The following is a 27,896-nucleotide window of genomic DNA, read 5'->3' on the forward strand; positions in this document are numbered from 1 at the left end:
AAATAGCACTCAGGGTTATCCATGATAAATAACCTTAACTGAATAATTAATCCAGAAATTCCAGAAGAAATTCTCCACCCCCTTGCAACACTAAAAGTATGTAGTTTTAAATCATTTTTAATCATACGATTAGAATCTAAAATCATTCACTCAAAGTAAAACATGAGGCAAAACACCTAAAATCAAGGGATTTTGTTCATAGAGAACACTAACGAGGTTCTATGTCTGTATGCATTTTAAGATCCATTAGTGGAACATAAAGTAACTTACCATGCAATTACACATTCAGTCGCATAAGTTTCTTAAATTTCACCACATACTTCAATACATTTTAAAGAGCCACAAAACATAACAATGAGTACATGGTCACTTAGGATGTTAAGTAATCCACACTCGTATATAACTACAGGGGTCTGAACGAAGCCAGAGTCATTTTTCCTCATGTAAGATTAATTGTAAGCGGCATTTTATTCAGTCAATAAACTTTCTGGTAGAAGATACAGGAAAATGCTTAACAGTTTAAAAAGTCAGTAAAAGTATAATAAATCATCCTGATGTGATGTGTGATTGAATTAGACGCTGATTTAACTTTCACAGCACATGCGGCTAATAAAACAAAATAACTGCTGAATTTTATGTGAAGCATTTAAATGGCTAAGTCCAACATGACTCAAAGAGAGCTCTTAAAACTGTGGTTTTTATACCCAGAGCAGAATTATGCTGAACATATAATACATGCAACATAATGCAAAAAAATGGCTACTTTTTCCCCCTTCTGAAAATTACACACTGGCGCTTATTTTCTCATTTGAGAAATGAAGTGAAATGACGAGAAGTTTCACTGATTTCTTCAGTCTAAGGACCTTTTCAGAAATCAAATAAGAGTCCATTTCATTAGAATGCAACAGTGTAGGTATTGTCTAAAGTTTGCAGTTTGTTTTTAAAATGCTGGGACATTTAATTTACTGCAGAAGAATCTGAAACTTACTGTAGGATAGCCCGAACAGCCAGTTATAGAAGAGGAAAGTAAAATTAGAGCAGAAATGCCCCTGCCCAATGTGGTAACAATTTTTCACTGACTTCAGACATTGTCTAACTTAATCTAAACGCGCAGCAGAATTATTAGAAATAATAATCAGTATGTTTAAGTGTGAAGGTAAGTTGATAATATTATCTTGGCTTTTCTGAATGAGTACAGACAGATGAAGTGCTGTTAGTTAGGCTGGGTGTTGTCAAGGAGAGCGAGGCCCATGCAGGAGTCCTCGGGGGGTTCCTGACAGAGACAGAGCACTCTTTGTGTAGTGGTACCCCTGCCCCGGTGGCCTGAAACGGGCCAGCACCGTCGCGGGACTTGCTTTTCTCTAGGTCAGAAGTGTTCTGTCGACAGCTCATTGATCACAGATCATCTCGTCATTCGATCGCTGCTCGCCAAATGATGTGTGGACACAAACACACGTGCAAACACCCACACATGAATTCACACTTTAAAGCATAATCAGATACTCCACGGCGGCTATTAAAACAATGTGGTCTTCCTCCCCGGTGAATGACTATATAGCAAAGTGTCCAGCGGTGGCTTTGCAGGCAGAGAGCGAGCTGGAGTGCCGGGCTGTCACTGGTATAGTAAAACATGGGGCCAAGGGCCTCGCAGGCTGGGTTTACGGGCTCCAAGGACTCATGAAAAGTGAACAAAAAGCCCAGTTCTGAGCCGACCGCACAAGACGCGGCCCGGGGTTTCACTGGCCATGTCCTCTGCTCTCTCCTGTTGCTGTTAAACTAAGTGGACTTTTATGGGAGAGCAGTAATGGTTGCTTCTGTGAGCCGGCACCATAACTATAATAATTATACAGGGCATGGGAAGGTTTTCAAAATTATATGCATCTCATCTCCATATGTCTATCTGTGATTATGAAATCTCCACATGGACATTGATGCGTTAGACTGGCCACAGATGTCTCAGCAGTGAACCCTAATGTGGAAAGCGTTCTGATCACAACTGCCTGAATAAACAGCTTCAAAGTTAAAATGTGAAGCAGAATCTAGTTTCAAAGATATGATGTCATATTACACATCATGAAAAACTAGCAAATATAGCAAAAAAACTGTGGAAGACCTCTGTTGCTTTTTCGCATACATGTATAATATATGCCTGTGGATTCACATCAATCAGTTATTTGCCCAGTCCTGTGTCAGCACGGGCCCTTCCAGGAATTCCTCCATATCAATGTTGTGAAGCAGTGAAGAAATAAAGTATAGGCTGAGTGTGATGAGGGTTCCAGGCTGCACTTCGGTCAGGTGGCTAAGCTGTGCTGTGCAACTCAAATGGCCCATGACTTACCACACAAGAAGCTATTCGAAGACTGATCATCTACTGCATGTGCAACAATATTTGCTTTATGGTTGGCTAGAATGAATGAGGACTTTCCATGTTTCAACAGGAGTAAGAATCAAGAGAGACGAATGCAGGGTAAAAACTTTTTACAATTAAATCCCAGCACTTACATTATTCAGCATGGACAAACAGAGCAGAGCTGTAAATGAGAAAAACTACCAATACACTGTCTATCCCTTATAGCCCCAAAAATAGAACAAATGCCTTAATTAACGGTGAGTACAAGTCTCTACAGTAGTGATTTTACACTGATTTATAACCCACAGCGTAATGGAGCTTTAATTCTTTATTCATCTCTCTCCATCTTGTAACCTGAATCCCCATTTCCCATCTTTCCAGATTTGCAGACAGACAGCAGCCTACAGTCAGTGCGGTTAGCAAGAAAATTTGATACACACATTCAGTATGACCCTTTACCTTAAATAAAATGTGAAGAGAAACAGGAAAGATTGGATTTGCTGTAAACTGTAAACATTCCAGGTCTCTACCCAACCATACACTACGCCTTACTGGGTCTATATGCTGTATATATAATGTTTTACAGCGTTGAACCTGTGGTCTTGCTGCCCACAGAGCAAAACAGACACTGCTGACGTGTTCATCCCTTCTATCTGGGATGGGGGGGGGGGGTTGTTGGGTATGAGTACTGGGCTTTTGTCCCACCACATGTCTATTGTGGCTAAACCTTTCCCCTGGGGGCAATTAGGACCTTTTAGTTTGTTGTAAGAGGACCTAAGTACGAGTGGGTTGAGCCAGAAAAAACATTTTTGAGCTAAACCAAAAACAGAAGTGCATTGAGCTCCTCTGCGCTCCTGGACTTCTGAGCATCTCTCTATTAAGAAATGTGCAGGCCTACACTGAACAGACAGGAACTGTGGCAGCTTTACAGGGGCAAAGAGGTGACAGGGTAGGGAGAGCTGGGGAGAGGGGTGGGCTTCAACTCCACCAAAGGCCAAGCCAAGAGGGCAAACAACTCAAGACTGACAATGTTGTTGGGCAAAGACATGCTTGGTGAGAAATGTGGAGTTAGAGGATATCCATGTTTTACTTGAACTTTCACACAGCTGAACGGAAACCAGGGGCGAGAGAAGTGCAACGGGCAACGGTATGCAGTGAGATCTGCCTTAGCATGCAGAAAACAAACACATACATGTTGTTTAACACAACAGAGAGACAGAGCAATGAAAAGACATTACTGTAAAGCAGAGGCGGCAACAGCTGAGGTGTTAGTCCACCCCTGTGAGAGATAAGCATAAAGAGTGGGTATAAGCGCGTGATTGAAAGAGTCGATGTTTGCACAAGGATGAAAATGAATGCACAAGTATGTTCTTAGAGATGTTGACAGATAGACGCTTGAGGAAGAAAAGAAACTACAAGAGCAAAAGAAAAAAGAAGGTAAGCCATCTTTAAGGGTGCATATTCTCTCAGCGCTGAGTCCTTATCTCTTAGATAACATTTCCCATGGCAGGCCTGAGTGAATCGCCAGTGAACAGTGATGGAACCACAGAGCAAAAAAAACATGAGTGATGAGGAGGGGTTAAGAGAACTGAACCCATTTAAGTCACCCAAATAAGGGCTGTGCAAGCCTGTGATAGATGCTCCAGAGTTCCTGAGGGAAAGAGAGCATGGCAGTGGGAATGGTGAGGGGTGGGGAGTGAGCGAGGGGTCCTGCGATCGCCACTTAATGAAAACAAATTGGGCTGACAAACGACACAGGCTTAATGTCCAAAAAGAAATATGTAAACTAAGTTTGAACAGTCACGTAAACCACTTCGAAGTAATACTCAAGTTTTAAATAAATGTATGCTACATAAGTAAAAGAAATATGCTAAATATAAATACATATTTATATCTAGAGTTCCAATGATAACTACAATTTCCATGTGTTTTTATAGTTATAATCTGACTGAAGAGGAAGTCAAAAACAAGCAGAATGCATTTGACATAAAGAGTGACAGAATTCAACTTTTTAGAACTTTTGTAAAAAAAGAAATAAATAACTAAAAACTACACCACAGTTCCCTTGCATATATTAATCCAGTTTCTGAAAAGTACACTTAGATTTGAGAAATTACGGATTCAAAGTTAATCAAAATTTCCCAATATAATTCCTACAATTATAAGCTCATTCAATCAGATTCCAGAGAGACTGATGTTTCTTTTTCCCCTTGACTTTGTATGGCATAGGAAGACTTTCCCCCTCCTTTTACTGTGCATTGCCAGTCAGGAGGCTGATATAAGACTACAAGACAGTTTCAGGTGAATATACAGAAGTGTGGTCCATCACTCTGATTAAAGTAACACTGTTAAAAACTACAGTGAGCAAGTTATCAAAACCGTGTCTGTTAACCAAGCAGCTGCAACCGTGACTTACTAACCAACCAATATTATCTTGGCATGCTTCTGTTCCTCTATGTATCAACACTAAAATGATAGTAAATATATCTTATCCATTCAAGTAGCAACAGGAATAATTGTTGCTAATCTATTTTAAATAAAAACTTTAATGATATTACAGTTTGGTTTTTAATTTTTGGATAAATACTGTAACCCTGTAATGTTTGTAAGAAACGATAATAATAAGTATCTTTACTTACCTAAGAAACCCTAAGTTAACCCTATTTTTAATTAGGGTTAACCCTAAGTAATCCTAAGTAAAAATACTATCGTTTCTTACAAACATTACAGTGGTCTATGCCTACTTGACTATAAAGTTATTGTGTATCATACAGAGTTGCATGAAGCAGCACTGTAAGCACATTTGTAGTATGTTTGGATAAACTGAGCACTCTTCCATTACTAATGTGTTCTCAGAAACTTCACAAGTGTGTTTTTTTAATCAAAGCATATGTGTACGTTTCGATGCATGTGCATAAATAATGGTGTGCACACACATGTTCCCTCAGAAATCTGTTTCAGTCTGAATTGTTACAAGTGGTGCCATTATTTAACAAAAGACTCAAGCCAGCATTTAGAGGCAAGAATGACACCGATGATTTAGTTACCCTAAATGATTTACAAAAACCAGATTGCAGTCACAGTTATTCTGGCAATGTATTTGTTATCAGCTAACAGAGGTAATGCCAGTAATAAAACACCATGGTGTAATACCTCTTAAAATACCCCAGAAAAACTCCAGAAAACCCTCAAATACACAAACCCTCAAAAACACAAAAATATGTATTTTGACTTGTTCATTAAGTCTCACTAAGAAGTTATACCATCTACAATCAATGTTTTCCTTACGTTTAACTCATTGAAAAGCCTATAAAAACAGCCTGAGTGGTTAAACACCACAATCTCCCCAGATAGGAGCCCTCACAGAGACATAAATCTGAAGTGTTTTGCTAAGCTCCTTGTTATGGCTGTACTTCTATTTCAGCAGTCACAAACATGTTGCCTCTCTCTGTGCAACATCATGGGAACCGTCTGAAATCTAAACTTTGCTTGAAAAAGAATGTGGTGTATTCATTTGCCCAACTTACTGTTAATGTCTGCCAAGGATAGAAGTTGTAGGCAGAGCAAAGCTACAATTCTTGGAGAATAAAAACTCACGACGCAGAAGCGAGAAAAGAAATTGGAGAGCATACATTGTGAATAAAATAGAAGAAGTCAACATGAAATAACCTCATTGTCTGTGCCTTACTGATTTTAATTCTTGAGTCCACAATTAGACTTTCACAGTTTACAAGTCTTTTAGGGTATCTGTCTTTACAGTTTGCACATGTAAAGGCTAAAAATGTTTGCCCATTTGTTAAACAACTTCAGTTCACAGCCCTCCAGTCTGACTGTGCTTAGGTTACACAATAGATCAGGAAGAAATCATCATGTGTGCAGTATTCATAACGCAAAAGACTGTTCAAAGTGCAGAAATTGTTGGTTAATACATTCCAGGTGTTACAAACTTGAATTTTACATGGTAATGCAATATGTAGGCAGATGGGCAGGGTCTCACATACTCCTCATCTCCCACTCTTTAGTGTTTCACAGGCTCTGAGATTAATTTACATTTACCACCATTTATCTTCCAAATCTGACAAGCAAAAGAAACGCGTGTTAATCCATGTTAATGAAACGCATTCTAACACAATGATGATACCACCAACATGTTTCACTGTGGAATCAGCACACTCTGGGAGAGGTTGTGGTTTAAGCTTCAGCTTTAGTCTAATTTAGTTTTTAGTTTACGTTTAGCTGTACTTTCAGTTTATGTTGTCTTGTGCCTCTAACAGTAGCAATAAGGTCCAGAATATTGTCAATAAATCTTCATTAATGTTTCTCATTTTTGCTCTTTTTGTTTGCCATGTCTGGTATTTTTTATGTACTGTGGAGAAAATTGTTAAATCTTGATCTCATGAGCTTTATCTTACTCAAAATGTTTCTTGTGTCCCTACATGGCTTTGGGAAAACATTCCAAACATGTTTGATATTTGTGTGCAAACAACTATGAACATTTTGCATTTCCTTCCACTTCACAGTTATGCACTACTGTTGGTCTATCCTAAAATACCTGTAAAATTATTCAATTCTGTGGTTTGTAAAAAAAAAAATGTTAATTTCAAGTCATCACATACATCACAAGACACTGTGTCAAACTTCAAGATCCCTGAAAAATGACAGAGTCTTTGGTAGGGTTCATAGATTCATGCAGTCTTGTAAAATAACTGATTATTCCTGAAGGTGCAATCTGCATGTGGTTTTGTTTTTCTTTTTTCAGCCTTTAGGAAAAAAAACAAACATGGACCATGAGCAAACAAGCAGTACAGTAGCCATTAGGGTGAGACCGTAAATGTAGGTGGGAAGCTACAGAGCCTGACAAAGTGATGGGACTACCTAAATATTACAGTATGCACACTTAACCCACACATCTAAAATCTAGCCTAAATACAGAGGCGCCCAGAGCTTAAGCCAGGGTATCCGAAGTTGCAACGGATGTGAAGACAAGAGAATCTGCTCCAGACAGCTGAATTAAAGCATGACCTATGGTCCCTATTGAGTAACATTAGGGAGCTTTCAGTGTGCAGGCACTGCTCTGTTGACTGTTCATCATTGCTCGGGAAAGTGGACAGTTGCCATTACATGCACACACACAAATGCCTTACTTTACAATAACACAGCGGCAGCCATGACTCCACATTTGTCAAGAGGATGTTTAAAACGAGTCTTCATTATTGGTCTTTATTTTGGAGATGGAGGAGAAGGCGTGCAGACTGATAGGAGAAGAATCATCTGGTTAACATCGAGTTCCTCACCTTAAGCGACTACGTGGGACGGGATAGGAAAGGTGGGGGGTGTCGGGGTTGAGCAGACGGGTACCAACTAGGAGGGAAAGAATTGCTGATAAGCGGTAACCTGGGTCTGTTGGCTGAGGGATATTAAATCATAGTCAGTCACTCCCATGAGTTCACAAACACCAGCATTCCCATTGCTCTAAAACTCTCTTATCACACCAATCAGTTATCTGGATGCTCCAACAAACATGTCTGCTACCATCAAAACACTCACTCCTCCACATGCAAACACACACATGCAAAAAATATGCATCAGAAAGAAATTCATCCAGACAAGCTCAGCCTAACAAATCGGACCTAATTTTAGTCATAACTAATTGAAATAAAAAAAATTTATAAACAATATGAAGCACAGTTTCTAAAGGGAAGCATTGAACTTACAGTGTCTTGTAAAAGTACTGAAACCCCTTGAACTTTAATGTCTTTTTTGAGGAGCTTTTTTATGTCAGAGAAAGACAAATTAGTGCATAATTGAAAAGCTGAACGAAAGCTGCACACAGTTTTGAAATATTTTCCAAAGTAGAAATCTGAATTTTTTAAAGGCCAATTATTGGCCTTTAAGCCAATAATTTGTAAGTCATTTTCTATAATTAGAGTTGCATGTCACTACCAGCAACCATGGCTCAAGCTCAGTCAGACTGAATGGAGAAAAAAATCAATTTTCAGGTCCTTCCATAAAGTCTGAGTTAGATTTAGGTTTGGACTTTGGACAAATCTATCTTTCATTGTAACTTTACGCTCTGAGCCACTTTTCTGCTGAGAGGTGAACTTCTGGCACACCTTCGTCTTTTGCAGCTTCTGTTTTTTTCCAGGATTTCACTGCATATAACTCCATCCACCTTCTGATCAGCTCTGACCAGTTTTCCTGTTTATGCTGCAAAATAGACCCCTCTTAGCATGATGCTGCTATCACTCCATAGAGGAAATTCTATGTTCTCCAGAGTTACAATAGGAAACTTTTTGGCCACTTCACTGATCACTCTTTGTCAGTTTACGTAGACAGCCATGTCTTCACAGGTGTGAAGCCTCCCCATAATTTTTCAGTTTTTAGAAGGGTGATTGAACAGTCCTTCGTGAGATTTCCAAAGCTTAGAATATTGTTTTAAAACCTAACCTACTTTCTCCCTAAGCAGTGTGGTTTTATGAGACTGTTAGTCAGCCAAGGTTCTCTATGAAACCTCTGAGGTGTTCAAAGAATAGCTGGTAGGTGACTTCAAGGTTTTCAAGTTAAAAGTACAGGGAAGTGAATGTAAAAAAAATAATAATAATAAAATCTTTTTTTTCCTTACACTTCACAATAATTCTCTACTTCATTTTGATCCATAACATAAAATATAATTAAAATACATTGAAGTTTGTGACTGCAACATGACAAACAGGGGTATAAATGCTTTTACAAGACATTGTGTCTGTAGGTGAATGTTATACTGACTTTTGTTGCCCACCAGGAAGACGACAGGCTGGATATCAGATTCTTCATTTGCCTTCTTCACCATGCTGAACCAATCCTCCAGGTTCTCAAAGCTCTGGTAGTTTGTGATGTCATATACTAAAAGAACACCCTTTACCGGAAAAGAAAAAGAATATTATTAGTTTTTTATTTGACAAACATGCATTAAATTATGGCAAAAAGGAAATAAAACATACATTTTTGTTTAACTTTATCTGAGCCAGTTTGATGATAAATATCAAATAAAAATAGAAACAGTAGGTGGCACTGCTTCTCTTTTTACAGTGAAGCACAGTCTCACTTAAGCACAGATAAACAATTTCCCACTAATATTATGTTGATATGATTACAAGAATTCAAGAGGATCTCTTTAAAAATAAAAATACAGGTTTGGACATAAATAACTTCATAATTTGTCATTCATGATTCAGATTTACTGAGGTCAATTTAGGTCATCTCCTCTGGGCCAATGAATGTAGGTTGTCTGCTTAGAGAGTTTTCTCCACCCTCAGTAATCCAGAACAGTGTAAAATAATAATAATAATAATAAAGTCACAAGACAATAATAGACTCATGTTTGGGTGAACAGTCAGGTCAAGAGATGTTTACATGAACATAAAAATAAAGTAAGAATTATAGACAGAAAACCTGCTGATTGAAATTAGGATCAATAACACTGATAGCTCTGCCATTGTTATCAATACTAAAACTTTTATTTTTCAAATAACTGGAAAGCAGTGAGTGCAGAGGAAAATAACTTTCCTTTTACAGCATGATGCAACATGACTGAAAAGCTTTTTGTTGCTTTTTGTTCAACTGACATGCACTATCACAACATGTAATGTTGGTGATGACAGGTTAGACCTCCGACAATTATCCACAGCCTTTCTGAACAGCCATGATTGATTACAGGATATTCAGTGCCAAACAAAAGGCGTTAAGTTTTATGCAACTCTGATGAGAAAACTTAAAGTAAGCAAAGTGTTATAAATTGGCAAAGATGCATGACAAGAAGGAAAGAATAGAAAAAATACATGATTGATGATTAAACTTTTAGTATGCTTTGGAAAATGTTGAGAAAGTTCCGCTACCAAGGCAGAAAAAAAACATTTTTTGTCTTATCTGGCCTCTGTTTACATGAAAAGTTATACATTCATATAGCTGGTACACTGGAACAAACATTCACAGTATTAGTAGGGCCCCCTACTTGTGTATATTTATCCTGACACCTAATGCTACAGGCGGCTCACACTTTATTAAATGCGATTATGGATGCATTTTCAATAGAAATAGCACCTTGCAAAAGCATTCATATACCTGGAACTGCCATTTAGATCTCATTTAAAATGAAAATAGTCTAGCTGTGGGTATTTTGAACTCAGTATAAGTCCAACTGTTCTGTCAAAGATCAAAGGGGGAAGTTCAAACTGTAAAATATATGCATACAATTTTGCAATAATTTTTACTCAGGCGAAATGGGAAAAAAACAATATACATATATAATCTCAAAATATTGGTTCAGTTTGAAATTAACTATTAGATTATTACACAAGCAGAAATGTTCCTTTTTAATGCTCCTTGAGCTTCAATATGCATTGTAGATGTTCTACTTTATACAGCATCTACATATATATATATATATATATATATATATATATATATATATATATATATACATCTATATAACAATTTCAACAGGAAACTGAAGCTAAATGTAACTAAAAATCCTCTGATTTCACATTTTTATCCCTTGTTATATATTATTTAGCAAAAGAGCAAAAGAGTGACACACTATGATTTTCTGCTGACAATGTTTTGAGAACAGAAATCTAGGACCATATGATTGTACATTAATAGTTATATTTTTTTTGCTTCAAGTGGTTCAACAAAGTACTCAGAGCAAAGAAACACACTGCACAAAGGTCAACAACATAAGATAAGAGTGAACTTACATGAGCTCCGTACACATATTTATCCAGCATTTTGCCCCCTAATGTTTGGCCTCCAATGTCCCACACTTGCAGGGTCACATTCAAATTGCCTGGAATAAAGACAGAAGACAGAAATAGGGTAAACATTAAGAAAGATTACATTTACAAGAGAATAAATAAACCTGTAGCCCACCTTTTTTTTTATTGGTTACAGTTCTTAGAATGAAAAGTTGTAACAGGCAGAACAGACATTAAAAAAAAACTTAAATTATGCATTGGTCAGAAATAGACAGATTACTCCAGCATTACAAATATTTATCAAGATATAAATATCTTGATCAAAGCTACTTTGTTAATGCTCTGTCAGCTAAAAACATGGATAAATTATGATCTGACTGACATTTAAGGATTTCTTTCCAGGATTCTCTTTCAGTAAACGCTATAGTCCGGTGGAAATGATGGATAGATTCCACCACAGCCTATGCTTTGCATAGCAGATTTCTTTTTTTTTTCTTTTTTTTTTCGGTATATTAAAAACTTTTTTCACACAAAATGAAAACAATAAAGCAGTAATTAATCTTTCATGCTACGGGCTCCTAAACTGGCAGATTATATGTAGCTAAGATCCAAGTATATCAAGCAGAGATAGAGGGGAATTAATATGTCCGCTTACCCTCTAATTTTAAAAGTCTCAGCGATTTTTTATTTCCCTGTTTGCATTATGCCATCGCCTGCCAAGTAGGTAAAGTGAGGAGAATTATGTGCTTTTAGGAGAAATAGCAATAATTAAACGCAATAGTAAAGACACAGAAGACCGTTCTGCTTATGCTTGTGGAAAGAGAAAAGAAGAGTTGAATGATGGGAAGTGAGAGAAAGACCAAAAACCAAATAAATATTTTCTTCCTTTGGAAAATGAAAAGGGCTTAATAAGGAAGAGGGAGGACTGGACAGTGAGGAATTTGTGTTTGAGTGACGGCCTGCAGCTCCGATGGGGATGAAAGCGTGCGCTCTGGACACGACTGGATGAGTCGACCCCTTCAGAAGTCCTCTTTTTAAATAAAAGACAGGAAGCGCTGAGGTTCACAGTCACTACAGCTAGACTATACACTGTCAACGTCAAATTACACCAGGGAACGCAATGAATTACAGCTCCTTGGTGTCATAAAGAGCCATCCCCACCCAACCAGCATGCTCAGACACCAGCTTTCTTTGTGTTTTAAAAAGGCTTGTGCTGACTCAACACAGGGACTGTAATTCTGCATATTTACAGCAAAAAAAAAACACAAAATGCAACTATGAGCAAGACTGAAAAACTAAAACTAGAGATTCAGCAATTTGATTTTTGCTGGTCGATACTGATGTATGGTTTTCTTTCAGGTCTGATCTACTGATTCCATTTTTTGTGGCACAAAAAATTCTCATAAATTATTTGTTTGAGCTAGGAAGTTTCAATTCAACTGAAAAATAAAAGAATTATGAAGCTCCCACATTTTTTGGGAGTACAAGTTAGTTTTTTTAATGGTTTGGCTGGTCCTGCAACATATACTTTTTTTTCCTCTTCATGGCACATTTTTTTACTTTTGAGGCTTATACTGCATAGTGACTTAGCAGTTCAGAAAATACAATATTTCTTTTTAAATGTTAAAGCATATATCCATAACCTTTGTCTGACTTTTTTTATAAACTAAAATAAAAGTTCAATAAGAATATTATGCTGGTTGACCTGTTTATAGACCAAAAATGGTGGGAGCTTATTGTCTTAATTTTTAAAAGGTAAGTAGAAAAAAAATGTTTTTCTTCCTATTTCACCTACAGATCCAATAATGTCAAATTTTTTCCTATGGCTATTTGATTGTTAACGTCAAAGAGACAGTATGTTGCTAATATCACTTATCTTAGTGGGATTTTACGTTGACGAGGAGAAAAAGGCCCAATAGGTTTGACAGTTTATCAAGGGGATTTTAGCTCCTGTCAGGCCCCTCTCCGCTGCCTTTACCTCACTGGTTTGGCAGGGACATCTGGAAGAAGTATTGTTATAAAAAGCACACACAGAGGAGGTTGTTGTGTGCCAGTCAGCCTCGTCTCACCTCTGCCTGCGTTGGAAAATGTACATTAAGTTTGACAAGCTGGGCCTTCATGGGGAGAAGAGCCAGTGCTGGCTATATGCTACTCTTCCCCCTGCTGCAGAAGGCCCTTACAGCCCCATAGAGACCCGCACAACCTCTCCAAACCGAGGGCGAGCGGGGCTCCTGACAAAATTTGGGACCACCCAGCTTGAGGAGCCACCCTCCTCTTCATCAGCTCATCAACACCCGATTCCCCAGAAAATGGGCCATTTAACAACTTGGGTGTTGACTCCAGCTTTGTTGCCGCCCCAATAATCCAGACATATGAAATCTATATTTAAACTGAGCCAACGGTTTTAATGCTGAAGAGATCACTGGGTTTCAAACAGAAAAAAAAAAAACGTTGAAAAGAGAGAAGAGGTCATACAATTAACAGCATTTGTTCAGATTCACATTAAGTAGCTCAGCACAGCCTGAGATGATAGTTGGCTCTTTTCAACCAGACTCCACCACAACATTTTTGGGGGTTTAGTTCTCCTAAGCCTTCTGAGCTGAAACGGACACAAATTCAAAACAGAGACCCTCAGCCAACTCAGGAATCAGCATGACTTTTACTTTTAGCACTTAATTTGCCTTGCTTAATGTTGTTTTATTAGTAATGAAAGAATGGAGCCACTTTGGAGATTTCTGGATCTTAGGCTTTGGCTGAGGATGAAAAAACATACATTTAAATGCAGAAAATTCCTATTTTAGAAAGAGACTTTAAAAAAGGGTTGAAACTTTCTTTCAAACATAGCAAAAAGCCATAAACATTTAATTTTTAGATTTGATGAGAATATATAAAGTACCTTTATTTCAAGTGAGTTATATATAAACACAAAAATTGCATTTACTCAAGCACGAATTGTTACTTTGGGCATAAATCTGACCAGTGGTCTTGTGGAGAGCATAAAAAATTGTGCCGCTTGCTCAAGAGAGGAGAGCTTTCAGAGCAAATAAGCCTGAGAAGTGACAGACACTCGACAATGAGGAGCTAGCAGAAAAGTCACATTCAGCTCACGCATTGACGTTAATGAAAAACTCTGCCTGGAAATGAAAAAACGAGGAGAAATAAGTGACAGAGACTAATAGGGAACAAGAGGCACCTTTGTGTCATAGACGTTTCTATTAAAGTTGAGGTTATATAAAAGAAATACAAAATCGACAGTGTTCTACCAGCAAGGTTGACTGGTCTAGCTTTGAAAATACATATTTTCTGCAGTTGTGCAACATATGTCTGCACAGTCTCTCAAAATGAGAAGCACTCCCTAAAGATTATGAAGGTGTCTCACCTGGAAGGCTTATTCTCTTCAGAAAGAAATCCAGGCCAATGGTTTGTTTGTACTGCTTCCCAAAGGCCTCCTGTGCAAATCTGGTGGCGAGTGATGTCTGAAACAGAATGACAAAAGGACAGACGTGGAGAATTAGAGCCAGACATCTCTTGAGTCATCAAAAGAACTAAAAATATGCCATTCAAAGCAAAGCTATGGGTGCAAAAAACGATTTAAGGATACAGGAGAAGCCTTTATTCAGTGTGTGTTATTTATTTAATTTAGTGTCTATGCACCACAGTGTAAAAAGGGGTGAAATCGGACCCTTTTTATTGAAAATAAACATAATGTTAAAGAACTTCCTGAAAAGGTGATATTTTGACCCATTAAAAGTTTTCTGGGGGGGGGTTTGTTGAATGACTGAATTTTAAAATATTCCTCAGAATTCAAGAAAACTAGTTTCATGATTCTTCACCAGGAATCCATGCAGCCATAATTTATTAGAAATGTAACCTTTACGACAAGTTTCATCTTTCAAATCAGTCAGAAACTCTGATTGACTAAAAGGTGAACTGATGTAATCGTCTGCTTCCTCAGCTATAAGAGTGGCAGTTCAAATCATAGTAAATTACAAAAACAGGTGTCAAAGAATGTGTCATGTCTCTGGACTGAAGACCTAATAATTGCACCCAATTATTAAACTTCCATCACTGTCATTGTTGCATTTGAGAAAGGGGAAAAAATAGCATGTCAAGGGCTCTCCTAAAATCCGTGGGAATTCATAGCGCAGTCAGTACATGCCAACTGTAATTCATTTTGATGGATGAGCCTAAGAAAAAGCATGAAGAGGTGGATGTCTATTAGCTATCTTTAGAGCAGCGAGCTTACATAAACACAACAGAGAAGGGAAGCAGCGGGATTCCCTTAGAGTTCATGACTGTCAGTAAATGAATTTTAATGTGATGTCTGACAATCACTGCTAGTTGAGGGATTTAAAACTCGATACTTTCTTTCAGTTCGCTAAGCTTTAAGCTAAGCCTGTGTCCTTTTCAGCTGAAAGGGTTTAGATTTAGTCTAATGGTCTTACAAATAAGGCAGGACGTCTCCCAAATTAATCAAGTAAGAGACAGTACAATATAGTGTAAATAGGATAGCCTCTTAAAATGGCTTACTGAAGTCTTTTAGAGACATACAAATGTGTTTTCTAGCACTGCAATTTGTCTCTTAAGTTAAAATTTTACCTTAAATGGCATTAAAGAAGTAAAAAAGTTCCTCATTTATTAAATGCATAAAAATCAAGAATTGCAAACATTTTCAATCCAGAAAACAGGGTGTACTGCTAAGCATGTTTTTTAGTTTAATAAAAATGTATTGCATATGTTAGAGTCATAGCAGGTCAAGACTTCAAAGAAAGCAGATCGCTAATATCAGCAGCAAAAAGCCGGATCAGTGCATCTCAAATCTAAGTCTTACTGTTTCGCCCATACTGAGTTTTCACAAGTAATATGTCCATTAAAACTAATGTAAAATATTTATTCACTGATTTTTGGAAAACATTTGCTGGTTGTTTTTTTTAGTAGTACCCAGTGAAGAACATGTTTCAGTCTCAAGTGTAAAGAAGAAATTGCTAGGAGTGACTGACGTAACAAGGAGAAAATCAGCCGTTTAAGTAGCTCAAACAATCAGTGACAACATAAGACTAACAAGCCTGGACTGCAGAAATGTATTCCACATGCTCATGTTGGGCCTATTGGCCATTTCTCTTGGCATTGCAGTAGGTTGCCTCTCTTCCTTCAACACAGTTTTTTTTTTTTACCATGGTACAAATGGAACTAACCGGCAAATGTAATAGCTGGCGTAATTCTGACACACAGACAGAGAACAGCATAGGGTCACCACTGATACCAGTGCCGGGAAACTGGAGGCAGAAACTTGCAAATTAATTTGCAAATTAAGAGAAAAAAAAACATGGAACATTGACAATAATCATGTGATTCAACAAAATTGTCTTCTTTTTACTTTTAAAACAGTGACAACAGATAGAAATGTTGTCTAGCTAACACTTTACTCTTCTGTTACTTTTTCTGCGCCTAGAGTTCCATTTTGTCCTATGGATCACAGAGCAGCAAATACTGAGGAAAAACTGAGTCTTCTAACTCAGGTTGAAAAATAGAGCAGTGTGTAAGGTCAGCCCTGCGTCTTAAAAGTCTGGCAATATCTGAAATTCCATATTTTAAAAACATTTCGCTAAGGTGCACAAGTCTCTCCACATCTCCCCATATTCTGAACGGACAACAAACCGCAAGCTAAAATACCACTGAAAACGCTGTCCAAGAAAAACTGATCCGATTGCAATTTGCTCAGCAAATTGACATTAATAAGGGGGGAAACGGCATTCAAGATGTCAGTCAGGGGTGCCTAGTCAAAATGGGGGGGCAGGGCTGCTGTTTTCTCTCCAAAACAGACAAGCAGGTAAGTCATTGAGACAGAGACGAGCCGACACCTGGGAGCAATGTGAGCGGGGGTTATTAATGTAGCGTATCTACAAGGAGTTGTGTGTGTGTGTGCGTGTGTGTATGTCCCACACAACGCAGTGCCTCCCAGAAGAAAATGTCGACCTTCTGAAATGAGAACACTAATTTTTCTCTTCGTGTCTCGCCTTTACAACAATGTTCCTTTCCTATCTTCCAAAAGGAAGGAGAGATTAGTCACAAAAGGGGATGTGTGGCTAAAAAAGCACTTGACAAGCCTGTCTTAAAATCATAATCAGTCTGGGATTCGAGATGCAGTGAAGAAGAAATGTGGCTGAATTGTCATGACAACCTCCTCGCTTTACTGCAAACAATTGTTTAATGTCACTAGGAGAAAAAAAATCCCCTGTTGTTAATGTAGGCTTGGCTATATTTTTCAAGACTTAAACATTACACAGTGTATCAGCTACAAAGCTAAACAGGACATAACAACAGCATTTAAAAATTTTTAAGCTTTAAAAAATAAAAGCTATCTAAAGGCAAAAGGCATGTTAACTTGCACAACTAATACAAAAGTCTATGAATGCCATTTTTTGGTCCTAATTAGAGAAAACAGATGCATTTTCTCACAGGAACTGATGCAACATGAATTTTCTTAAATGAGGCCTCTCCCTGCAGCCACATGCATATGGAGTTTGCATGTGCATTTGCCAGGAGATCCGCTGATGAAAAGCAACCACCAGCTGCAGGATTTGGGCCCAGCAAACTGAGGTCTTTATTAACTGTCACACAGCAAGTAGTGCTGCATAGTGTATGAGTTTTACTCAAAAAGGTTGGCTAAAACATATTACTTTAGAGACACATCTTTCTAGATATGAAGCTTGACAAGTTAAATATACATTTATTTAGGTAATTAAATCTTAACAACATAGGCAGGTCATAGTTTTTTAACTGCTGCATAGGAGATGCTTATTTACTATCCTCTTGTGTGGATATAATATGGATTAAGGGTCAGACAGACTTAAGAGGTTTAGAGCAACAGATCTGAGTAAGATTTAACGGCACAAAATACACATTTTGCATAGCTGATGTCACATAAAACCTGCAATTAGAAAGGTCTTATCGTTCCTTTATAGAAGACATGTTTAGCGTGATGATCAAAAATATTTAGAAAATAAAATGTAATTACTAATTGTAGGAAACACAGGTCAGATCATTAGAACCTTTCTATCAGCCATTTAAGAGAAATTAGTGGCTTTATATTTGATAAACATACAGTTACCTTAACTAATTTTATGGAAAATTACCTGAGTATAGGTGATGTTAACAATAAAAAACAAGCTATATTTCCAATCTGTCTATCTTTCCATATTACTAAGCAAAGCAAACTATGTTAACATCAAGTGAGCTGTTACTCTCTCTAGATTTTTCATCCAAAACATTTTTCATGTGCATCACATAACAGAGCAACCTGTTGAGAAACAAAAATGCAATGTAGACCCTTGTATTTAATGATAGTTTAAGCTTTGTATAACATACATATTATGATTTTTTTTTATTTTGATAGAAGTAAACTGATTTACAGGTGACAGCTTAAGAAATACTTATTACATAAGCTAAAACAAAATATATTACACTTATTTTTACATGAGTAACAAGTTGTGTATGTTTTTAATGTTATTCATTTTAAATATGTTTGTTTCATGTATAGAATTTTACAGTGACCTGTTCAGCCTTATTAAAATGTTTTTAATCAGTCAGAGGTTTAGGAGTGCCAATAGGAGGGGACACCGTCAAAGATGACCGTAAAGGCCCATCTATTCCCACAGTGTTTGGACCAACAGAGTCCAAAACTGTAAATACTGAAATTGTTTAGGAACAACTTCAAGAAACACCTCTAATTATTCCATATTTACAGCTCATCTTAAAGAATCCTAAATTACATCTAAACATTAATAATCAGTGTGTACCTCCATGATCATCTTTGTATGTTTATGTTTATTTTATTATTTTTGTTTTAATACTTTGGCTTCACTTGTGAGTGGATAAATGAATGAGAGTTATTTATCCACTTGTTCTTTTTATTTGCTATGCTATCAATCTTCCAGGGACTACGAATAAAAATAAACCTGCCTAGCCAAATCTAGCAGATTTACATGGTGTAATCCATTGCATGCACTGTCAATTTAAAATGAATTAAATAATATGAAAACTAAACTTTGTCTATTGCAAAAGCAGAACTGTGCCAGCATTTTATTTAGTACCTATTCTATGTTTTAGACTGTTTATGACGTATATCTTAAGCATTCACTGGACTATAGAGGCACAAATCTCAAACAGAATCTCATACTGAGTAGCTTAATCTGAGCTTGAATGTTGTTAGCTTTGTTGTTTTAGCCTGCCAAGCTAAGTTAGCGTCGGTCGCCATGGTGACCAGGCGGAGACAGTACAGCGTCAGCGGGAGCACGAGCTGGATGCTAATTCAAACGTTCAGCTACCGATCAAAAAACAATATGTCGGAGTGAAAATAAAACACAAGTCAGCCTTCTCTAATAACGCTGAAAGTGGGGAAGGTACAGTGTGCGTTTTACGATGGGTCTCACCTTCCCACATGCTCCGTCTCCAACCACCACAATTTTAAGCTGCTTGTCCTGGCTGTCCTCCTCCGAGTCCGACATGACACTGCCTGTGCTCCAACCCGCGTCGGTCCGATACGCCCTGGTAACCAGTTACAGGTTGCTGTCCGGCTGTCGGAATAATCACAGATGGATTAAAGCCGAGTTGACTGGAGAACCAGACGCCATTTTGACTCCACAAACGCAGGCTGCAGCTGCTCTCCCCTCGGTATGATCCACTAACGTACCGCTGCCTCGACCGTTTCCCTCCTGAAGCAGACTGCAAGAAAAACACACCCGGAGCCACGGCTTGGCATGTCAGTCTGTAAACACGCTCAGAATCTCCATGAACCCCTTTGTGTTCACAGGAAACTGTTCGAACCGGAAACAGAATCCTCCGGCGTGTGTGCGGTCCAGTCTGTGCCGTGTGTGACGTGCTGTCGTTGCCATGATAACGCCAGACAAAGTAAGGGAGTGAAAAGTGAAAACCTAAAGATCAAATTGAAATACTTAAAATAATTACAGCCTGCAGGATTTTAAGTTGTTTTACAATTCACATTTTCGGTCATTATTTTTTTTCAAACTCTAATACATTTTTGTAATTTATGGCAGGGTACGTTTTATGAAGTTTTGGTGCCGTGGAAAACATTAAAGTACCCAATTATAGGCGTTTTATAGACCACTTTAGAAACTCTTTTGTCCGTATATAAATGTACATAAAGTGTTTTTGCCCACTTGTTATTTCGGATTCACAAACTATTGGTGAAAGTGTTGGAATAAAATACATTTACTGATTTTAAAAAAATTAAAAAGATAATAAATATGAAAATAAATAGAAAATCCTATTAGTGGCGCAACCAAAGGGGACCTTGGGTGGATGGCTACCCTTGTAAATTTAGTGCCCCAGCTGGCCAGTCTAATATGGATGAGATGTTTATATGAATTTAAGATAGAAGACAAGTGAGGAAAAATTTATTTTTTCTATTTATTCCTGTGTCCCTTTTCTATTTTTTTTAATACGCCGCTTTGGAAGTGCATGTAGCATAGCTCTAGAAATTCTTATATGGCTTTTGGTTTTATTAATAATTATATGTGAACTTCACCTTGTCCTCCGTTTTGAAAACTCTGGGTGCCCCTGAGGGATACATTTCAGCTTGACTTAGTAAATAATACATTTTGGCAAGTCAATTCAGTTCAATAAAAGTTATTGTCATGTACAACAAATACTACTGAAATGAAATTCTTGAACTTCTCAGTTCTGTGTAGTAAAGCATGGTAGTGTACAGTCAATAAATTCAGTAAATGCAAGTAAAATGTTTGAAAAAGTGATCCATCCATTATCTACACCTGCTTAACTTTATAGGGTCATGGGGGGGTCTTCTTTAAAAATATATATATATTAACCCAAAAAGCAGACCAAGCAATCTAAATAAATGAAGTCTTTCATGAAAGTGGCTGCGGTGCATAAGAGGAATTTACATGAAGGTATGTGTGCCCAGATGCTTGTGTATTCCTAACCTGATGGAAACAGAGTGGAATGGGTCAGAAATGAGTGGATTGCAACAGTTGTATTATCAGTATATTTGTTATAGTTGCTGGGGAAAGTTGGTTGCAGTTCCTGGGGAAGTTATGTGGGGGGAGGCTTCCCCCACATAACTATTATTTATTTATTTTGTCCCCCTGCACTGACGTTTTGAGTACTTGTCACTCGTTCCTACTGTAACCTAAGCCCCCACTCACCCATTAATGACAACATCTTCATAAAACTCCTATAATTTTGGTTAGGTTTTGGTTTTGGTGCGCCATCCCTGGACCATCAGTGATCCCCATCTGGGCACCACATTTGAAAACCTATCAAAGGCACACATGGCAGTAATATATTGAGGGTTTGCATTGAACCATTGCAAAGATGTATAATTGTTATGCATGCTGTTGAAATGCTGTTGAAATCAACCTTTAAATTCAAAAAGACATTTGATTCGGACAGGCATTCTGCTTTTCAGAAATGTATTGTCACTCTGCAAACTAAGTAACTGTATATTTATTAAATATAAACAATTACTAAGGGATATTGACACCGTGATATATAACAAGCAATCGTACTGGGATGAATTATTATGTTTTCAAGTTTTACTTTTGCTTAAATAAATCACGTTTTGGTGACAACATAAGTTTGTAAAGTAAGTAATGAACTCAAAATGTAGACAGTCAAAAGAAGTCTTGAAGTAATCATTTTGCTTGTGAAACCAGGTGGCAAGCTGTAGAAATTTTTGGGGGGGCTGTTTATGAAAAGGATTTACTTCATGTCAATGAAATCACACAGGCTCACGTCAGCATTAAGTCTAGAGGGAAGTTACAAATCACAGGCTTTTCTGAAGGATTCTAGCCCAATAGAGAGTAAATATACAGAGGTTTTTATAAATCCTTCTGGCATTGAAAAGACAAATATTTTGCAACAACTTGTAGCAGCTTAACTTAAGAGAAATTTCTCACAATAATTTTAGACAATTCACTAACTGCTTTGTTGATTTAAATCCAGCTTTTACTCCAAACAGCATTCAGGGTTCCATTTTCTCCATCTTTCTTTTTATATAGTGTATAAATTACAGTGTATACCCTCTTAAGGCAACTTACAAGATAAACAGGTGTAAATCATATCAAATATAGATGTCCAAATTAAATTTGAATCAATAATACTTAGCAAACGTTTTTTTTTTAAATCTTTAAAAATATTATTTTTGGGACTCTAAAATTTATCAAACTACAAGCTCTGAAATAATCACACTGTAACTTCATGTGTGATGCCCACCAATACTTTGTTTTCCTCCAATTTACAGAATTAAAAATACAAATTTACAGTCCGTTCTGTCGAGGCATTTGGGTGTAATTCTTTTTAAAGCCTCCAGCTGTTTTGCGGACAGTGTTGTTTGAAAGTGTGAGCCATGTGGTCCAGAAGTTGAATCACAGGGGATGAAGAGGAATCTGCTCCTTGGCCACTGTGAAGCACATGGCTAAGGAAAGGAAAGGAAAGGAAAGGAAAGGAAAGGAAAGGAAAGGAAAGGAAAGGAAAGGACACTTCATCGCGCAATGACATGCTTTTTAGAAGCTCAATTCAAAACGTGATGAGGTTTTAATCTGGAATAAAACAACAATTTGCAGTAAAAAGAAGAATTAGATAAAATAATAAATCTGTATTTGTAGTGAATGGGCTTTTACGAAGACTGATAAAGATTAATTGTGACTCATAATTTCAAAAATCTATTATTCTGCTGCAGCTTCCTATTATTTTATCTAATAAACCGATATACTTACAAACAAAGAACTCTATAAATGAAAACAAATATTCAAAGCTGATCAAAATCTATTTCAAATGTCTGTAGATAAAACATTTGGACAAAAAATCTTTCACACTTGACTGCCTTTTCTCTCAGATTTTTCTTTGCGGCTCTCCTACCCAAGTCCAGGGCTCTTGATTCAGCAGACCATCATATATAAGTTAGCATAAAGAAGTGTCAATAATTCTCACTAATTAGATACTTATTAAGAGAGAGACCCAACTATATGCACCAGGATAAAGAAGACATTCACAATCCAATTCGTGTTGCGGGACTATATGACGTCACTGTTGAAAAAACAACATTGAAGAAGAAACAAATAATGATGACCAGTAAAATAATTATGTGATTTAAATCCCTCGTTCATAATTTATATGGAGCAACAATTTTGATTACGTGACTCCAGGTTCATGATGCGCCAAATTACGCACGTTAAACTGAACCTGGAGTAGCTATTTAAATGGAATTTATTGTTAAATAGCAATTAGTCATATTTTATATATATATATATATATATATACAGAGGGGCAATTAAGATAAACACATGAACCAAACCAGAGCCGATTCCAGGGGTGTAAATGTTTTTTTTTCTTCTTCTTCTTTTACAAATATGTATCGCAGCGAAACAAGGAAATAATAATCAAAAATCCCAAATATTTTGAGCAGAATTCAAGTCCGTCAATAATTTTCTTGTAAACTTTTTTTTACATCTAGAAAGAAATTCATTTTATTTGCAAAGAGTATTTACTCATTTATCGCTAATGGACGCCAATACGGGTGTTTCCCTCCTAAATACAAGGCTGAAAGGAATTCCAGCTCCCATATGTCCCTCTGTATCACATATATACACATGCAGGCACATATAGGCTACATGTAAAGTATATGGGACTCGTCACTATCATCACTGTGTGTCATTTCGAAATCTGAAGCAACCAAGGATGCGTTGGCTGCTCTTTATCGCATTGCCTGCATCAAACAGATCAGCGGTGCGTAAGACTGTTGCGCAACAAAAATGAAGGGAAACAGTTGATACACAGGCATCTGAAGCAGACAATATTAAGTGGATTTCAGCACGTTTTGACTGATTTGCAGTCCAAGGCTTTCAAGTAGGGTCAGTGGGGGATTGAATAAGCCTTTACAAGGTCAAAGATGAGGGAGTATTGCACGGCAGCTCCCTTCTGACCTCAACTTAACACCCAGGCTGTAAATATACTCGGAACAACAAGCCTACGCGATTCCTGCAATATTTCAGTTCCAATATAAAGACCTCAATCCGCGAAGAAAGAGGCGTTTAAGCCTTTGTTTAGCATGAAGGAGAGGGGGAAAAAACCACTCAAAGGGAAAAACGAGAAACCTATTCTTTGTTCTTAAATGTAGGTGTAGTGACATGAGCCTCCTTAACCCCGGAATACTCCTCTGTTTGTGATGACATAGAGCCGTAAAGGTAGCTGTCAGTTCGGCCTGTGCAGGAATTACAGAGCAATTCATCACGGTGTGACAGGAGGAAAGCCACCATGGCTCAGGTGAAATAAAATCTCTGAGGGATTATGTTATAAAGAGACGAGAGAGTGAAATAAATTACACTTTATTCGCTAAGTAAATCATTGTTTTTGTTTTTTTATATATATATATCAAGCCTCGGGGATTTCCCAAGGAGGAAACATAGAAAAACCAGTTCAAGGCATGGAAATGATTTAACCAAATCAGTTCATCGCCCTGGTCACTGCAGGTGGGTATATAATAAACTAAAGAATATAACCTAGAGAACTAGTAATTAGTATTACTGATCATGAGTACCTGACCAAGTTGCAAATTAAAGTGTGCGTAAAAATGGAAAAACGCTCCAAAATGTTGGAAAACATTCTTGTTTCCTACGTTGCTCCAAGTAAAAGAACGCAAAACAAAAAAAAAATCGCATCCAGATCCAATAATTAATGCCTGATATGTTTTAATGTTATTCGATCTAAACAACCATTCAACACAAAAACATGCAAATTTCAGTCAGAAGTCGCTTCGTGCCACTCTCAGGCCCAACAAGCCTTTCTTTTAAGTCCGAACCCGAACATGCGCGCTGCATGCATTTTGCACGAAGAAAAATGACATATATGCTCAAAAGTGCTTAAATATCTTACCTTTACAAACACAGCAAAAAAATTAATAAACAAAACACAATCTCTAACAGAGAGTTGCTCGTTTTAAAAAATGTCAACGGAATATATCTATTTCCAATCACTGCAGAGGTAGGAAGGCGCATGTAAAATCATATGAGGTGTCATTTTAAGTCTATAGGGTTCTTGAGGGGGTCCCAGCATCGAGATAAAATGACACAAATCAGTTTTTCATATCATTCCAGATAGTTTTTAAGGATATCTGCAGATCAGACACAGACTCTTACTAAAATATTATTTAAAGTATTTGAGAGTGTAAAAAAAAGTCTAGAAACAACCCGATGACAAATCAGGGACGCAGAGCTGATTAACTTTCCCCTCAGGGCTCTTCTTCTTGTCAGAAAAAAAAAACCGTAAAGTTATGTTGGTTCCCGGGAAGAGAAGCAAACAAATGAATAATAAATAAAAGTCTCAGGGTTCTCACTGATTCCCCGCACACGCAGACAGTGTCCACGCAGGGAGGCAGTATGCGTACGGGTAATAATAGGAAGGCTGCAGGGAGAGCAGCGGGGGCCGCAGGATCTCCCCGGGGCCGTACTGTCTCTGGTCGTCCCGCACTAGAACCTTCACCGCTACCTTTTTGGCCGCCGGGGTGGATGCCATCAAGTCTGCGGCCATCTGCCGGCGTTTCGTCTTGTAGCGGCGGTTCTGGAACCAGATCTTGACCTGTGTCTCTGTTAGTTTCAGGGAGGCCGCCAGGTCCGCCCGCTCGGGCCCGGAGAGGTACCGCTGGTGGTTGAAGCGGCGCTCCAGCTCGAAGACCTGTGCGTGGGAGAAGGCGGCTCTGGAGCGCTTCTTCCGCTGCTTGGGCTGCTCCAGGTTCTTCTCGTCTGGGTTGCTGGAGTCTGCGGAGAAGACACACAAATTGGACGTGCATGTAATTTCTGATAGCAATAATTTACGTCGTTCGTTGTTTTTTTTTAATATATATGTATTATTTGGCTTCGGGTAAATACATTGCATTGAACTGTCTTGTTGAGATTGTTCAGTTATAAGGAAACCTCTCCAATTTAACCAGAATATTTGTAGAATATTGTAATTTAAAAAACGTCTCATGAACTCCGCAATTCAATCTTGCAGTATAAATGAATATTAATACAAGAAACATAGGTATAATAGTGAGGGGCTTAAACATGTGCCAGACTTCCCATTCATAATCAAGCACAAACAGAGGACAATTCGTGCGTAAAAGCGAGCAGGATGTGGAGAAGTCTTTGCAAATTAGGTCCAATGTCCTAAACGACCGTCGTGGTCGAGACATCTCTGCCCACAAAATAAAACATCTATTATTAACAATTGTTACGCAGTCTGACTCAAAATTTGTAGCTTTAACTCAAAAACAGTCGCTGTAACACATTCAGGTGTCTTTACGCACGTATTCGCGTCTTCTAAAGGCCTACCCACCCGTAGTATTGTTGGGCTCACTGTCACTCTTTGCATTCTCCGCAGCCGCAGACTCATGGTCCGTCTCCTCCTGCAGGCTCTCCTCCGGCACGTCTGATCCCGGCTCGCCGTCCCTCTCCGGCTTGCGCATTGCTTGAGTCTTTCCGTCATTGTCGTCGCTGAGTCCGGAGTCCGAGTCGTAGCTTTTCTGCTCTGTCTGCACACAGGACGCCTCCTCGGTCCTCCCGGACCCGTCGTTCATCTCTCCGAATATTTTCCAACACGCCGCTTTGGAGAAGCATACGTCCAGCTCTGGTAAGTGTCTGCTGCAGTCCTTTTTGTTCAGGATGGCCTGGATGGAAAAAGGCATCAGCGAGTTGCCACGGACGGCCATTTTTTCCAAGGGGAGCGACGCTTTGCTCGGTGTTGAAGTTGAGTAATCAGCCCTGGTGGAGAAGGAAATGTCAGTTCATCCACATGTTAGGCTGCTCCGTCGCAAGAGTTCTGCTCAAACTGAACGTTTTCCCTCCAGCGCTGCTTTCCGCTCTCATTCCCGCAGAAGAAGAGGAGGTTTTGCAAAAACCCGCTGGCGCGATGCTTATCCGCGGCACAGATCTGCCATCAGCTCAGACTCTTTCCAGACTCCGGCCCTTTTTGCCCATTTTTTTCAACCAAACAGACTCACCTGTGACTCACATGCACTCCCCTCTGGCGGCTATTGGCTGAACTGGGGGAAAGCCTTTTTAATGATTGGGCATTGCATAAATGACGTCATGCTGCCTTCACTCGGGTGGGGGAAAGTTAAGAAAAGTTTAAAGGAAGCTTTTTCTTTTAAATTATTGGACCCTGAAGTGACAAGCAGGTTGGATCTTCATCTATTTCTTTAACATAGCAATTCTCCAAATCAGCGATCAAACTAGATCTTTGCAGGACTGGATTTTGCCTGTTGGTTGAGTTTGGGTATTTTTGAAATCATGTAAAACAATTAGTATTGTCAGAATTTAGCATTTTATGGGATAGACACATTAACGCTCAGGGAAAAATAAAACAATCCAATATCACAATAAAGCAATAAAACATATGTGAAAGCATGTCCAGGTTTCTACACATCGCCTAAATCCAACATAAATGTGCTTTATTACAATAAACGCACAGGGATTTATTATTATTTTTTAAGGTTTTCACTTCATCATTTTGACAGCTCTGTCGGTAGCCTAATATGAGTGTTTCCTCAAACTGGGAAGCAAGTCTAGAATTGACGCAACAAAGTGGGAGAAGCATGCTTTCCGGATCACTCGGGATCTGTTGTGTTTTGTTTAATCTGCACCGCAGTCGAAGTGCTGCTGCAAAAACAAGCAAAAAATAAAAAATAAATAAAAAAAACAGGTATACCTTAACATGTGCACACAGTTCCTGATAATATGGGCCTGAATGCAGCTGTAGACTGCGGGGTGTCACAATTGAGGTAGGTTTAATATCATTAA

General features: G+C 38.2%; 2 protein-coding genes across 6 annotated transcripts in view; both read right to left on the reverse strand.

Annotated features, from left to right (window-relative positions):
* The window catches only part of rab28 (RAB28, member RAS oncogene family), a 33,299-nt gene extending 13,332 nt beyond the window's left edge, over positions 1 to 19,967 (reverse strand). The window contains exons 1-6 of one of the 5 annotated variants that reach the window (XM_028009422.1): positions 19,775 to 19,966; positions 19,515 to 19,658; positions 14,462 to 14,558; positions 11,086 to 11,174; positions 9,116 to 9,245; positions 7,645 to 7,711 (exon numbers count right to left, since the gene is read on the reverse strand). In XM_028009422.1, the coding sequence (XP_027865223.1) occupies positions 7,645 to 7,711; positions 9,116 to 9,245; positions 11,086 to 11,174; positions 14,462 to 14,558; positions 19,515 to 19,589 (458 nt within the window). In that variant the 5' untranslated portion in view covers positions 19,590 to 19,658; positions 19,775 to 19,966. Of the gene's footprint in view, positions 1 to 7,644; positions 7,712 to 9,115; positions 9,246 to 11,085; positions 11,175 to 14,461; positions 14,559 to 19,514 lie in introns of all 5 variants that reach the window. The other 4 variants (XM_028009425.1, XM_028009423.1, XM_028009426.1 and 1 more) reach the window with 4 other exon arrangements.
* A 4,559-nt stretch (positions 19,968 to 24,526) lies between these two features.
* On the reverse strand, positions 24,527 to 27,106 carry nkx3-2 (NK3 homeobox 2). Its single transcript, XM_028008203.1, has 2 exons — positions 26,434 to 27,106; positions 24,527 to 25,874 (listed from the first exon to the last, which is right to left on the reverse strand). The coding sequence occupies exons 1-2, from the start codon at positions 26,804 to 26,806 to the stop codon at positions 25,450 to 25,452; spliced, it is 798 nt and encodes a 265-aa protein (XP_027864004.1). The 5' UTR covers positions 26,807 to 27,106; the 3' UTR covers positions 24,527 to 25,449.
* Between the last annotated feature and the right edge of the window lie 790 nt (positions 27,107 to 27,896).

This window comes from Xiphophorus couchianus, chromosome 23, assembly GCF_001444195.1.
Source record: "Xiphophorus couchianus chromosome 23, X_couchianus-1.0, whole genome shotgun sequence".
Classification (NCBI taxonomy): domain Eukaryota; kingdom Metazoa; phylum Chordata; class Actinopteri; order Cyprinodontiformes; family Poeciliidae; genus Xiphophorus; species Xiphophorus couchianus.

Bases quoted from the DNA above. Each gene is read 5' to 3' on its own strand.
- nkx3-2 (XM_028008203.1), bottom strand. From the start codon at position 26,806: ATGGCCGTCCGTGGCAACTCGCTGATGCCTTTTTCCATCCAGGCCATC. The intron at 25,875-26,433 runs GTGGGTAGGCCT...TCTTCTCCGCAG, and splicing joins TGAGCCCAACAATACTACGG to ACTCCAGCAACCCAGACGAG.